We start from the raw sequence: 14,502 nt of genomic DNA, 5'->3' as shown, positions 1-14,502 counted from the left end.
TCCTATAATGTGCATGTACTTCTGGGTCATGGAATGAACAGAGCAGCAAATTGTGTGATTTGGTTGACAGAAAACTATGTTGTTAACTGAACTGCAGAATGGATCTGCAACAGATATAAATTCCACTGACACTCGATGATAAAGATCTCAGTGTAACAGCAGGTCTTGGACGCAACTGTTCATGGTCTGTTTTCTTCATGTTGCACACTCCTACAGTAGGTGACATTTTTCTCTTGAGATATTTTCTAAGTGTTAGTATATGTCGAGTTTATATGTTGAGCCCCAGACTTCCAGACAATATGATGTGTAAGGAAGTGACCAGTAAATATTATGTAAGGCCTTATAATTTTAATGTTTCTTGATTCATACAGAAAAATATTAAATTATAAGGCCTTTCATATTATTTACTGCTCACTTATACTTCTTTACACATCATATTGTGTAGAAGTCTGGGGCTCGACATATAAAACAACAGTTGACGCAATAATTTTATTACAAAAACGAGCCATACGGATTATTAATAAGGTTGATTACTATGCAGAGTGCAACAAGGCATTCTTGGTTACATTTTTATGTGTTAGGATTGACAGGGTGCTGTCATCACAGGGACTCCTGACTTGCTTGGATAAGTGTACGGGGAAACCTACAGTGATCATGTTTGGACTGTAAACAAGGTGGTTTTGGTTTTCAGACATTACCCCGATGTTGAATGTTGGTCATCTGTTGTTAGAAGCTACACTGTTCAGTCTAAAGATAGTGGTGACCAGCTAGGATCTGAATGGAGATGGGTGGTGATGGAGGTGGGAGAAATGGCAGTGGTTGGTCCAATAGCGGTGAAATTTTTAAGTTGATCACTACAGTGCTTCGTCCCCCCCCCCCCCCAACTGGTCTAAGTGGATGGCCATTCCCATTGAGCCTGGGTCTGCTCACATTTCTTACCTGTTAAAATGAAAGTTTTCATCATTGCTGTTGCAAGATGTGTTCATGGAGAATTGTTGGGTATAAGTGAATTGAACAAGTATAACTACTTTGTAAAGTGTCATGAGATAACTGTGGTTGTGATTTCAAGCTATAAACATAAAATTGACTTAACTTGACTTAAAAGGAAGGGACCCAATAATGACCCACCCGATCAAACAGCAGAGCACCTTGATTAGTGTTGGGCTGATAATACAGTAATAAGTTATACTGTTGTATGAAAAAATGCCAATGCGCTAAAATGTATTTCTTGTGATTGCTTGCAATTGGATCTCACTTCCTTGATGTTTATTTAAATATATACCTATGTTACTTGAGTTCACAAAGTTTTTGATCTGGGGTTTTTACCAGCAAAAGTTGGTACTTATTACGAGCAGTGTTGGGCACGTCTTTAGTGTATTTATATATCACAATCATTTATATGTTACTTAGGCTATATGCTTTTATTAGACAATACATTCAACCATGGCTGTCATACATTTTCTTGTATTTATTTTCACATCTATAATTTCAAAATAAAATATGTATATATTATAATAATAATATAATATGTGGGCCGCCAAGAGGTGCTTCATTAAATTTGAGTTGCTTACATTGGACGTTAACAGCCTCTTTGCTCTCGCTCAGGGACGACATAACATACACTCAACATGTACATCCATCTTGTGTGTGTGTGTGTGTGTGTGTGTGTGTGTGTGTGTGTGTGTGTGTGTGTGCATGCTGCTACGTGCTGGGTTTGTCTGTAAACAAACGCTTACCTGATGTCTCTAGTTGGCTTAACATGAAATCTTACTTTATCTGAAGCTCCTTTCACACTGCACCAAAAATGCGGGTCAACGCGTTTTTTTCGGCACTCTGAGAGGGTCGATTCGGCATTTCAACCCGCATCGACCAATTCGCCAAGCGACCTGGGTGTTTAGCGGCTCGGCTCCCCTGCAGTGTGAAAAAGTCAACCCGCGTTGTCTCAGGTTTCACGCGACCTTCCTGTCGCATCCTGATTTTGTCACTGTGCCGCCTGTCAGGCTTCGCCCCTGGCTTCTTCAGCTCCCTTTTATTTTCCAATCTGCGCCAAGTTTGTATGCTTTGCAAAAGAGGAAACATTGCAATGCACGCAACGACAACGCTAACATTCGACTTAGCAACGTCCACGTTGTTGTTTGTTTACGTCTCAGTGTTCCGGCGCACGTTTACGGGAAATGTTGACGTTGTCGGCGTGATGACGTACGAGAGAGAAAAACACAGGCACACAGCCCTCACAGCGGGAACTCAGACCCTTGTCTTCTGGAAGCTTGAATGTGCCCTAATGCCGAGCAAATGCGGCTCCAAAAACCTGTGTTGACGCGCTTTTCAGTGTGAAAAGGGTAATAGCCAATCATCACAGCAAGAAGGTTACTGGTTCGAGCCCCGGCTTTTTTTTTTCCTCTTTCTGTGTGGAGTTTGCATGTTCTCCCTGTTCCTGCGTGGGTTCTCTCCAGATACTTCGGCTTCCTCCCACAGTCCAAAGACATGCAAGAGCGGACTAGGCTAAATTGATACACTAAATTTACCATAGGTGTGGCTGTGAATGTGAATGGTTGTTTGTCTACATGTGTTGGCCCTGGGATCGACTGGCGACCCCTCCAGGGTGAACCCTGCCTCTCACCCAAAGGCTGCTGGGATAGGCTCCAGCCTCCCTGCAACCCGGATGAGCGGTACGAAATGGATGGATGCATGGACTTTTGTTAACCACCACATCCATTAACTTTACAACACTCATATTCAAAATAATGAGGGAATTTCCATCTTGTTTGGATCTTTTGGTCTGGTGTATTTGAATGCAGAGAGATCAGTTGTTGGTCGCGCTAGATTTACCTTTAACAAGAGACTGACCAGTGCTGCAAAAGTGTCTGTCTAATATGTCTGACATTAAAAGCAGAGAAAGGAAAAGTCAGAACACAGACTGAATCTGTTGCCTATTGTGTTCCTAACAAACCAAACCTCCCAAGATGTGTGATGCACCTATAATACATATTCCTCTGAGCTTTTCACATAATCAAATAACAAATAATGAGAAAAGCAGCTGCGCTGTCATCAGTTGATGAGGCACTCCTTTAATATCATCACATTGATTTCATATTTGAAGTGGACTGCAGCCACCTTGTGGCAGAAAATGGTAGAGTTGCAATTTGGCAGTGCCCTGCAATCAATGCAATATCATTTTAACTCACTGTAATTGCCCATATATCACTGTAAAATTCAGGGAAGGTTGGAAAGTATCAAAAATTATATACTTGCCTAACCTTGACCTGTGGCCCTTTGGGTGGAAAAGCTTTTGTTTGGCAGTTTATAAATCGTGCTTTCTGATAAAAAAAAAATTACAGTCCACAAGTTAGACAACCCTTAATATAACCACAAAAATATGATCAGGGTTATCACAGATATTTCCTTAGCTGTAATGGTTAAAGAGTTATATGTTGCAGACCAGAAGAAGCAAACAGTCAGCATTCAGGATGCCGGCATAAAAGGTAGCACATGCACCTGGAGCAAGTTTACTAAAAGTGACACATACAAGTAAGCTGAAGTTTGACAAGTTGTAAAAACCCCTCATAAAACTACAAAGTATCCTTTTTTTACACATCTTAGACAATTTAACAGAAAGACAACATGTTTCAGTCAGTTTTACAGGTGTTTCAGAACAGATGTTACCTTTGGACTGAGTAGCACCAAGCAAATCACTTACTAGGAGTGGTGAAATATTTAGCATCCAGATATGAAAGTGGTATCAACAACTAGTTTCTTGGATCAACTCAGAACTTGTACAACAGGTTTAGCAAATACTAACAAATGATACATCTGTCATTTTATTGATCTGTATCTCTTTGTGTTTGCAGACAGGTGAGTATGCAACAGATGAGGAGGAGGAGATGAGTCCAATGTTTCCAAACTCCATTGAGGTGTTCGACCTGGCAGAGAACCAGGATATGTTGTCTCCTGTGGAGCTGGACCCTGAGAAGCTGACCCACAAATTCAAGGAGGTATAGATGACTTGAAATCAATGGAATTGTCATATAACATCATTAAGGTTTCTTCTGTAGATAATTAGAAACCCTGTATATGGTTCAGTTATGTTCTACTTCCTGCTTATCATAATGTGATATTGCAAAAAACAGGTTTATTTAGCATTACTACAAATTAATGCTCAAAATGAAGCAACACAATTCAGTTTCCTCTTTGTTTCCACCATCTCCACGCTGCAGCTTCAGATCAAACACGCTGTCACTCAGGCAGAGATCCAGCTGCTAAAGAGGAAGGTGAAAACATGCAAAAATTAACATTTCCACCAGCATAGCCTCAGTTCTTTCCCTTGCCAAACGATGATTTAAGCTGCCTCTGTTTCCCTGCACCACCTCCTCCTTCCCCCGCCCCCTCTCTCACCTCCAGTTGGCTCACGCAGAACAGGATAAGTTGCGTTGGCGGATGGAACGTGCTCAGTTGGAGCAAAACATCAAGGACAGTAAAGAAAGGATGGAGAAACTTGAGGGATACTGGATGGAGGCACAGTCTCTGTGTAAGGTAATGTTTTTAATAAATAAAATCCAAACAAGGAGGTAACTATCAGACATTGGATTGAGTTTTCTTTAGTCATCATTTAACAGATAAATTGTGTGTGCACGTGTGTGTGTGTGCACGTGTGTGTGCGTGTAGGCAGTGGATGAACATCTGAAGGAAACGCAGGCTCAGTACCAAACCCTAGAGAGGAAATACAGCAAAGCTAAGAGACTGATCAAAGAATACCAGCAGAAGTATGTATGGCGAGACTAAGAAATGCTGAGAGAACAGAAAATGACAATCCAACTTTAACGTGAGTGTGTCTATCAGGGAGATAGAGTACCTGAAGAAGGAGACTGCTCAACGTCGAGCACAAGAAGAGAGCGAGGCCACATATAAAGAGGAGACAGAAAACCTCCAAGAAAAGGTGAGAGAGTACTCAGGTTATCTGGAACAAACACTGCTGCAAATGAGTTGCTTCATTACTGGTTCCATTTGTCAAATAGGTGGTGGATCATCCATCAAACAAAACATTCTGTTTCTCTCTGAAACAAACCAGTGATCTTTCATGACTACCTGATGTAAGTGATTCTTTGGTCACAATTTTTCTTGCCCTTAACTCAACATTTGATCATTAGTCATGTTTCCATCAATGCATTTTGAAGTGACACGTTAGATGAGGCAATGGAAACAGCAAAAGTCCAGAAAAATTGTGTATGTTCACACCAGGTGGTTTTTGTCAAGGTCAAAAAAGAGTAAATGCACAAAAAGATACATGATATCCCCTGATTCAAATAAAGGCTGATGTGGCAAATCTTTAACTCACAGAAACTGTTACTGCCACCATTGCCTTCACGATACTTCCAAACTTTTTCGTAGCAGCAACATTTCATGCCAGTCGGTGTGTGCAGCTGAGGGGAACTACACTTATGTCCAACTGAACCGGCACATGATGATCCCCTATGAAGGGGAGAAAGAGGTGCAAAGCTAGGGACACCACCAAGGGCTCTAGGGAGTTTATGTGGGTGAAACAATGGCGGTGGCCTTAGATTCCATTCAAAATCCTTCCCTCATGGGTGGCACCCCACCCTTGCAGATACACATGAAACAACACAGAGCTGAACCCCTGTGTCCCTGTTCTGTGTGGGAAGTCTAACGAAGTATACATGTCTACTATGGTCTACTTTTATTCCCAGTTGGCTTTGAAACTGACCACGCCAGCCAGGGTGAGGCAGAGGTGCTTTTTGCTCATCTTGATAGCCCCTCATTGGCTGGGGAGACATTTGATGGCGTTGTTCAGCTACTCTATATGTTCCTTCCGCACCCAGCCCGCTAGTAGCGCTGCTTGGCTGCTTAGTGTGTAGTTGTAGCTATACACACTTATGTGTCATTTGCAAGTTTTAAACTTGCAAAACTCTCTCTGGTCTACAAAAGACTCAGGACTAACTTACATTTTGGATTACAGCTGATAAGGTAGGGAAGCTTTTTAATATGGACCAGTGGAGGAGATCAGAGTTGTTGCCTAGAGGATGCTAGCTCACTTGGTTGTTCCTATCTGCACACCATTGAATGCAGTAGAAAGACTAGAAGCTATCATCACAAACCCTTGATTGTCATGGAGTTGTTTGTATGGCTGAAACTAAAGGCTGACAGTGTGACTAGATGATGCTGTCCCTGTCACTTTACCAATGGAACTAACATTGGTAAACATGCATAATAAATGTGACCAAAGTCAATTGGCGTCCTCTACTAAAATGTGTCCGTAATCCCTCAGTATGCTGTGTGTTGACCTGGAATACATCTTTGTTCATTGAATAATGACACTTCATATAATATGTTAATCATAGAATAGTAATAAATATAGTTTTTATAAATGGAATTCATATATATACATAAAACCAACAGCACGAAACAAACTTTCACGTAGTGGCATTTCCAGTGCATGGATAGTTTACCGTGGCTCCGTCAGTGCAGTCAGGGACACTTGGTTGGTGAAGGACGGTGCAGATGTAAAGCGTAGACCGTAAATAGATGACTTAGCCTGAGGGGGGGAAAGTTCAGTCAGATGATTTTTTTCACTTCCTCTAGTGGACTCTACACATAAAGCCAGTCTAGTTAAAGTACAGGTTATTTTATTGAGTTGATCATTGACCCAAATATTACTTTAATCGTAAAACCATCTTGTTTCAGTGTTGCTGGTGGTAATTGCTGTTACTACCAATAAAAACTAGGTAAAAAAATCTGTTTTTCACAGAAGACAGTGATTTAAGACTGCTTATTGAGTGAGTCCACATTGTTTTAAGAAAAAAAGGTTTATTTGCAATCTCTGAAAATTGCTACATTATCCACAATCCTAAATCTCAGATGTTTTGATTTTATATATTCATGAGTGACAAGTTAATTAGTGAGCTAACAAAAAGGATCAGTTGGTCATGGAACATGCTCTTTTAACAATTGAGTGGAAAATGTTGGTTTCATAGCAGGTGAGTAGTTCCTTAAAACCAAACATATAAAATTATGTACATAGTCTTGTACCTTTGTCTATGTTTTCATGTCATCTTTTTTTTGCACCTAATCAAATATTTTATGATCATATTTTATCTGCTCACTGGTTGGCTTGGTTCCTGCTTTAATACTCAGTAAAGAATTTGATGAAATATCAGTGGGGGAACTAAATGGAAAACTTAATTCTGGAACTGCAGCAATTTGAAGGTGGCTGGTCACAGTTGAGTTCTATTGGCAATACTTTAAAAAAGAAATTAACATAAGATACAGTTGTTATTTGAAAGATGAATTGCAATATTTCAAAAGAGAAAAGTATTGTATATCTATATTTAAATGAATCAGATTAAATGTAATGTCCTCAGTTTCCCAATACCATGTGAATATTATTTCCACAGATTACAGACTTGGAGACCAAAGTGGATTCCCTGAAGCCTTCCCACCCCTCCTAGACTACTGCTGCCCTCCTGCTTCCTGTCTGTGACGGGAAGAGGTGGAGCTCAGCCTTCCTTCTGACATGGGCTGTATTGACAGCATGGGCAGATGGTGGGCAGGTGAGAATTAAACGAGAGGAAAGAGAAGAGTTCACCTGACATCTGCCAGCGGCGTCAAGCTCTTAGTTTATTATCAATCCCAGAATACACCTCCTGTAATGCCCACATTCTTTCTTGTGTGTCTTCCTGGCAACCAGCTTGGTGATCAACCAGACCACGACACTCACCATCTGTACATGACTTCTAGGTGACCTATTTTCACTTTGAACTGTACCTCAGCAGCAGGAAGAGCCCTTTTAACGTACAGGCTTGTCACAAAGTGCTTTATAGAGTGACAGTGGGCAGACACGCAGAGCCATTCAACCAACCAGACTCACTTTTGAACCAGGTGGTCATTGCTGAACTGTCTTTTACTGGAATCAGACTGGATTTGTCAGAAGAAAATTACCTATTTTTTTTTCTCTCAAGACAAATTCTGAAGGTGGTAACTGATTACAAATACTTTAAAATGAAAAGGGCCTCTCTTGTCTGTCAAACAAAATGGCAGACACATTTCTGAATAGTGAAAGAAGAATGGAACCAACCCCCCCCCCCCCCCCAACTTGTTGTCTTTGTCCCTGTCAGCAGTGGAGGGGATTGGGGAGATATTTGGGGTTTGACAAGTGGTGACTTAATGTGTGTATATATTCTATACATCTATTTAAAAGTTTTTAAATGGCTTAAGCAATTCCATAGGTCAGGTTGGCTCTGAGTAAGTCCATTCAGTCATCTTACTGTGGAAGTTCCAGTGGTCCACATTCAGTCTGTGTCATCTCTTTTTTTTTTCATCATGGATGGCAAACAGGGTGTGAATAGACTAAAGTGCTTCTAGAGATCCTAATTTGTTGGTGTTTTATTATTTGTATTTACATTCCCATCATGTCCTCCTTGGGGTAGTCCTGTTCTACTGTTGCAGTAAAATCTGCTGTCATCACAACAGCACCCCCTGCTTCCTTGCACTTTTGTAGACGTTCAATCATTTATTTGAAGCAGAAGGAGATTGAGGTGAGGTTGCAGAACCAAAAATGAGTGACTGGAGGTAAATTAAACACAAGAGTGTTAAAAAAAATGCTCATATGTTTTGCAGAAATGCACATCTTTAAAAATGATATCTGACAACATTTGAATTTGATGATTTGATCATTATGAGCAATAGTTGAAACCGTAACAGCTGAAAAGTCCTCAGTATTTGCTAAATAGTTTACTTCCACGATTTATATTTCCTGTCACTAATTAGCTCATTTAGGCTACTGAAGACAAAAATTAAAACTATTATTAAGTAGCACGGGGCAGCATGGCTCAGAGGTAGAGTGGCTGTCCAGCAACCGAAGGGTCACTGGTTCGAACCTCACTCTACCTGCTGACCATGTCATAGTGTCCTTGAGCAAGATACTGAACCCTTAATTGCTCCTGATGGCCCTGCGATGGACTGGGGACCCATCCAGGGTGAACCCCACCTCTTGCCCAATGTCAGCTGGGATAGGATCCAGCCCCCCACAACCCATAATGGATAAACAGCATAGAAAAAGGATGGATGGATTTAAGTTGCACAAAGCATTCCAGGATAAATTACTACGAGTGTTCAGAGGACAAAAGAGTGTTTCCTGTCATATACAGTATGATTGCATTGGCCATGGAGGGTATTTGAAGACCATTCATATTTACAAATTTTATCCATAGGTAAATATTTATTTCAATACATTAATTTGTAACATTTAAATATTTTACAGCTCAAATCATATATCAATTTGAATGTCCATCTTTGAAATATCTAGGTCATTTTATAGTCGTAAGTTGATAACATTGCAGTGCTCAGGTTTGAAGCCCTTCGTTTGAAATGATTTTTCATGAGCTTGGCAGACTAGAGGTCTGATTGGTGAGTTAAGGATTTGATTGGTTGCCCTGGAAAATTCTGCTGCATAACTGTTACCAAGTAAAATTGACCGAATTATTTTACCTGATTGTATTACCTGTATACATTGGGATAGCATGCTGATTCCCAAAGCTGTAAATGAAATTGTAATGAATGAATATTCAGGCCTACTTTTGTTAATATTTGTATTACAAATTGGCATCTATTTCTTGCAAGAAAAGCCTCCTTATGCTAAGCTAGCAGGATACTTTTATCTCTGACAGATGGGAGTGAAACTCGACTAGTCATTTTGTGGACATGAGCTACAGTGTTACTCAGAAAACAGTGTGCATGGAAACACTGTGTGTGTTGCAGAAGGTTTTAGTGTCAGTATTACAGAATGAACAAGGGTTAGAAAAACTGCCTCACATGGTCAAAATTAGGGCTGAAATACAACAGTGCTGCTGCCAAGCTCACAGAACTTGAAGAAATTCAAGAATCACTTGAGGTCTCGTCAACAAAAGTGTAGTTTTTGTCAAACAAACATTTGGCCTCTTCTTTTGTCATACAACATTAAAATATATTTTTAAATGCTCAATACTGGGCTACCACAGGGCTGTGGTGGGCTTTGCTTGTCAAGTAATAGGCACTTGTTTCTACATCTCAAAAATCAAATCAGTTTTCCTGTTGGTTCCTGACAAATTGTCAGTGGAAATGATAATGCTCAGACACTAGTAATTTATGCTCATGTGCAAAGCTAAATACATTTAATTTCAAAGGGCATGGACATGTTTTTACATAGTTCAACTTCTTTGATTTTACTGCTCTTCTCTGGTTCATTGCATACTGATGGTAAAATGATCTCATTGTTGACACACAAGTGTTTGTATTAGGTTTCACAGTATCTTCAAGAATTGCAATGATCCCCTGAAAGAAAAAACAAAACTTAGAGCTTTGTTATATTAGTGGTTACAAGGTTGAACACCAAATATTTATATTATTTAGTCATGGTAATCGCATGGCTCCGTGGACAGAACAATTGGTCTGTCAATTTGGTCCAGACAGATATTGCTCAAGAACTATGGATGAATAGCCATGACATTTTGGGATGCTCATCCTGGCTGGATAGCCAGCTGTCCTCCTGTGAATGTCTGAGCCGCACCCTCCGACAAGCCATTCCATTCAACTCCACCCTCCTGCCGTGCTATGTACTAAATCTGCTATCAGTATGCAAGTTGATTAGCCGATGAGTCTTGTACGATTTTTTTCCAAATGCACCAGAGTGCACTGAGAAATAAAAGCGCTGTGAGAATCGCAAATGTTCAACATGCCTTCTGTGAACACTCACCAGGGGGGCGACAGGAATCAGTGAGTTTCAATAGAGGGGCAGTTCCCTCTTTTCACAATCACTGAATTTTGACAGTAGAATGCCAGAAATTAGGTCCATACTGGCTTATTATATTTCAGCTTTTCGTTATATGGTATAAAATACATTGATAATACACTGGAGAATTTAGAAATGTGTGAGTTAAAAAAAAAAAAAAAGCAGTTTCTGACAAGCGGCTAAAAAAATAAAAAAAAAAGACTACACTAATTGCCGTAACCAACCTCAAATATCTGTCAAAAAAACTGAAGCAGTGCAAATCTATAAGTGGTGCTGTCAAACGATGCCATGATGTCCACTGCATAGCTGGGTGATTGCATTATAGTAACTTTGTTCTGATTGAATTTATTATTCAAATTTTTGTCAAAATCATAAACATGGTGTTTACTTGTGTAGATTGTCATTATGAACAAAACATGTCTGTCACAAACTTTTGTTTGCCACAGCTTCTTTTAAGACATAATCCAAAATCCAATGAAAAATCTTTTTGGCTTTTGAAATAGAGAACCCATGGTGATGCAAATTTTTGTGTTGACATACAAAATGCGTTCTCCCTCCAGCACTTTATTTTGCATTGTCGTGGTTATATGAGCGACTCAGACCCTGTAGTAACATGTTTCATTTCATCTATCCAAAGAATTCTTTGTTAAACAAGCATTTGTTTGGCATTTTGAAAAACAGTGTCGTCCCATACATGAGGGTCCTGCAAATAAATAATTTCTTAAAGAAAACTAGCCGTGAGCAATCAATTGCAGTAATTTATTCTCTCTTAGTATTACTTAAATGTCTGTGTCAAACCAGTGTGAGCTGTTCAATTGCTGTTTTGTCATTATATCACTTGAAGTGACCAGAAGCGATCACTTTGCTTTGTTCTTATGAGTTAACATGCTGCTTTTGCCTTTACGAAGCCTTCAGATGCTAGCTTCAGCTGACTGTCATCCGTCATGTCTGCCCATAATCATGCCTGCACTTAAAAAACAAAATACGCATGTGTGAAAGTGTTCAATTCCATAGAAGACTGCTAGATTGTAATGCCACAGCATTTAACCTTTGTCACAGATTGTAGACAGACAGATGCCTTTCCCCTCCACTTGTCCACTGATTTTGTCCTCCTCAAACATGCATCAAACAGCTTTATTCACCTCCATCACATTCTGGGCTGCAGTGTTGCCCACCGAGCAGATCTGTCAGAACATGTGTTGTGCCTTGCTTAAAGGTTAAGGATCATAGTTGTTGAAGTAGGGGATAGTGTGGACACCTTTCACCAAAATGAAATTAATGTCCATTTATTTACAATATTTTTCAAAGCTCAGGGTGGATGTTTGACTGGATGATATATTTTGGACTGGAACCTCTAGTTGCCACTCTGTAAAGGCTTAACATGTAGACAAAAGCACTACAGAAAGTTTTCTTTTCAGTTGATCCATTGTGAATTTTTCACGGCATTTTTAAACGTATTTTTATTCAGTAACACAAATCCTTGGCTTGACCTGATGATATTAGAGAGGGACGTCATGTTAGATAAAGGGCCATGGCCCAGAAGTGCCAAAAGGTATGAGCAGGACAATCCATCAGTGTTTCAGCAAGACCTTTCCATGTGATTCTGTTCCTCAGTTGATACCGCCATGTTTGTCTGAAGCCATCCCAATGTGTCAGAATTAATGAATAAACATATGTTGAACAAGAACCAGAGGACACTTTATTTGAAGTCAGCAATTTACCATTCGGTGTGTGAGAAATTTATTCAATTCTATGTATGTGGGATTATTATATTAAAAGCTGAAAATTTGTATTTCATTTGTGGTTTAGAACATTTGTGGGAAATTACTATGGGCAGATGTAACCCACAGTCAATAGCCTTCCTGCTCTTATAAGTGTTGTTTTCAAATTAGATGAATATAAAAATGCTGTGAAGTGGTGAGCAGTCATAGAAAGAAGGTTCTGGGTTGGAATCCACAGACTGCGGGGCTTGGTTGTGTAGCATACCCTCACACACACATATGCAAAAATATGCAAGTAAGGTCAATTATGAAAACCTAAGAAAAAGAACTGCTGACAGTAGCAATTCTGCACACAAAGCAGCATCTTTGTTTGGAACCACATCAAAGTGCAACTGTATGTGATACTGTATCAGACTGTCTCAAAACTACAGAAAGAAAAAAAATGGACTTGAAGCGACTGATATTTGAGAAGAATTACAGTTGGTAAATGGACTGGACCTTTACATTTTTAATTTGCTGAGGGAACGTCTGGTGTTGAAAATTGGAGTTTGTAATTTTTTCTGTTATTTTACTTCTTTTAGGTGAGTTAGTTTGAAGCTGCATTTTGTAACAGCTAGTGTCTTGCAAGTTATAAAATATTGAAGTGGTTCTGTGATGAAACTATTGCTAAAGAAAGAAGTCAAGACATCTGCCAAACACAGTGATGTCTGTGCAAGATATGACAACACACACAGCACAGCTCAGTCCTGACATGGGGGCTTAATTGGGGCCGTTTCTTTCAGATCTTCTGCGCTATGAGAGGTCTGCATGTACAGTATCACCTCTCTTGAGTTTAGAAATCCTCGATTACATACAACATTTAAGAACATATTATCGGGGGTGGGGGGGTTAATACTTTTGCAACTGCAAAGGATCAAGAGAGAATTGTGTATGAGTAAATTTCTGCTGGAATCAATGGATCACCGTTAATGTGTCCATTCATTTGGTCGAACATCTCATCACATATAGATTATAGGTGAAAACTAGCTTTATTTTCCTTTTGGTGCAATCCTGCAGGCAAAAATTGAACAACACGGCATAAGAATTAATATATTATCAGTTACCAATCATATTATTTAATTCAGTAGATTAAATAAATATCATTCAGTGACTATTTTTATGTACAATAATGCTACAATGACCCAAGACACTTAAATTTGGAAAAAGCATGCATGCATGCATGATTGACGGCGATCGGTTGCCGTTGTTTATCTGGCAACCTCATTTAACTACTACTCGGTGATTGGCTGCCCTCACTGTCACTAAAAAGAAAGTACCCCACTTTCTCGGCTAACTGTTGCCGGTGCTAAGTGTGACTGCTACTGTCAATTGACAACATTCCATATCATACAACAACATTGGTAAGATAAGCTACCAAGTAGCCACGGCCCATTCGCGGATCCAGCCGTATATGCAGTGGCGGGGTGGCCGTCGGGACAACCGGGAGTTTTCCCGGTGGCCTGGCCCCTTGGTAGCCTGCCTGGCTGGTGAGATTCCTTCCCCCTCAAGCCAGGCCAGGCCAGCTAGCGACAGACAGCGCAGATAAAACAAAGGTGTCAATTGTATCGAGGCCATTCATTCAATCAGTCTGCTCAGTCAGTGCTGCTGCTGCAGTCTCCAGTTTGTGTAGCGCGAGCGAGCGACACAAGAGAGCTGCACTCACTCGGCTCGCGCGCATTATCGCCCCCTCCCGAAACATGTTGAAGGGGCGTGTGTGAAAGAGGTGGGTTCAGTGTGTGTGTGTGTGTGTGTGGGGGGGGGGGGGGGGGGCTGACTGAACTGTGACGTAACACTTCAGCCAAAAGCGCATTTGTCCATTTTCCAGCGGCGATTCAAAAAGGGGAGATACTTCAGAGGTTAGGACACTGCCTCACACTTGGTGTGTATTCGCCACAACTGGGGGACGTTGAAGAAACACCAAAAACACGAAAACTTTGATTTTCATTCTAGGTGACCTTTAAAGGG

At 40.3% G+C, this 14,502-nt stretch overlaps 1 protein-coding gene across 4 annotated transcripts in view; it reads left to right on the top strand.

Moving 5' to 3' along the window:
- The window catches only part of LOC147245881 (neurabin-2-like), a 52,726-nt gene extending 40,165 nt beyond the window's left edge, over positions 1 to 12,561 (top strand). For 3 of the 4 annotated variants that reach the window (XM_086184168.1, XM_086184167.1, XM_086184170.1), the window contains 7 exons: positions 3,849 to 3,992; positions 4,215 to 4,268; positions 4,399 to 4,530; positions 4,663 to 4,760; positions 4,837 to 4,933; positions 5,013 to 5,087; positions 7,407 to 12,561. In XM_086184168.1, coding sequence (XP_086040294.1) covers positions 3,849 to 3,992; positions 4,215 to 4,268; positions 4,399 to 4,530; positions 4,663 to 4,760; positions 4,837 to 4,933; positions 5,013 to 5,078 — 591 coding nt within the window. In that variant the 3' untranslated portion in view covers positions 5,079 to 5,087; positions 7,407 to 12,561. The remainder of the gene's footprint in view (positions 1 to 3,848; positions 3,993 to 4,214; positions 4,269 to 4,398; positions 4,531 to 4,662; positions 4,761 to 4,836; positions 4,934 to 5,012; positions 5,088 to 7,406) is intronic. The other variant, XM_086184169.1, reaches the window with a different exon arrangement.
- Positions 12,562 to 14,502: the final 1,941 nt, after the last annotated feature.

Source organism: Aulostomus chinensis, chromosome 18, assembly GCF_037954235.1.
Source record: "Aulostomus chinensis isolate RoL2024-O1b breed Wild chromosome 18, RoL_Achi_v1.0, whole genome shotgun sequence".
Taxonomy (NCBI): Eukaryota; Metazoa; Chordata; class Actinopteri; order Syngnathiformes; family Aulostomidae; genus Aulostomus; species Aulostomus chinensis.
This window is presented reverse-complemented; position numbering and strand designations above follow the sequence as displayed.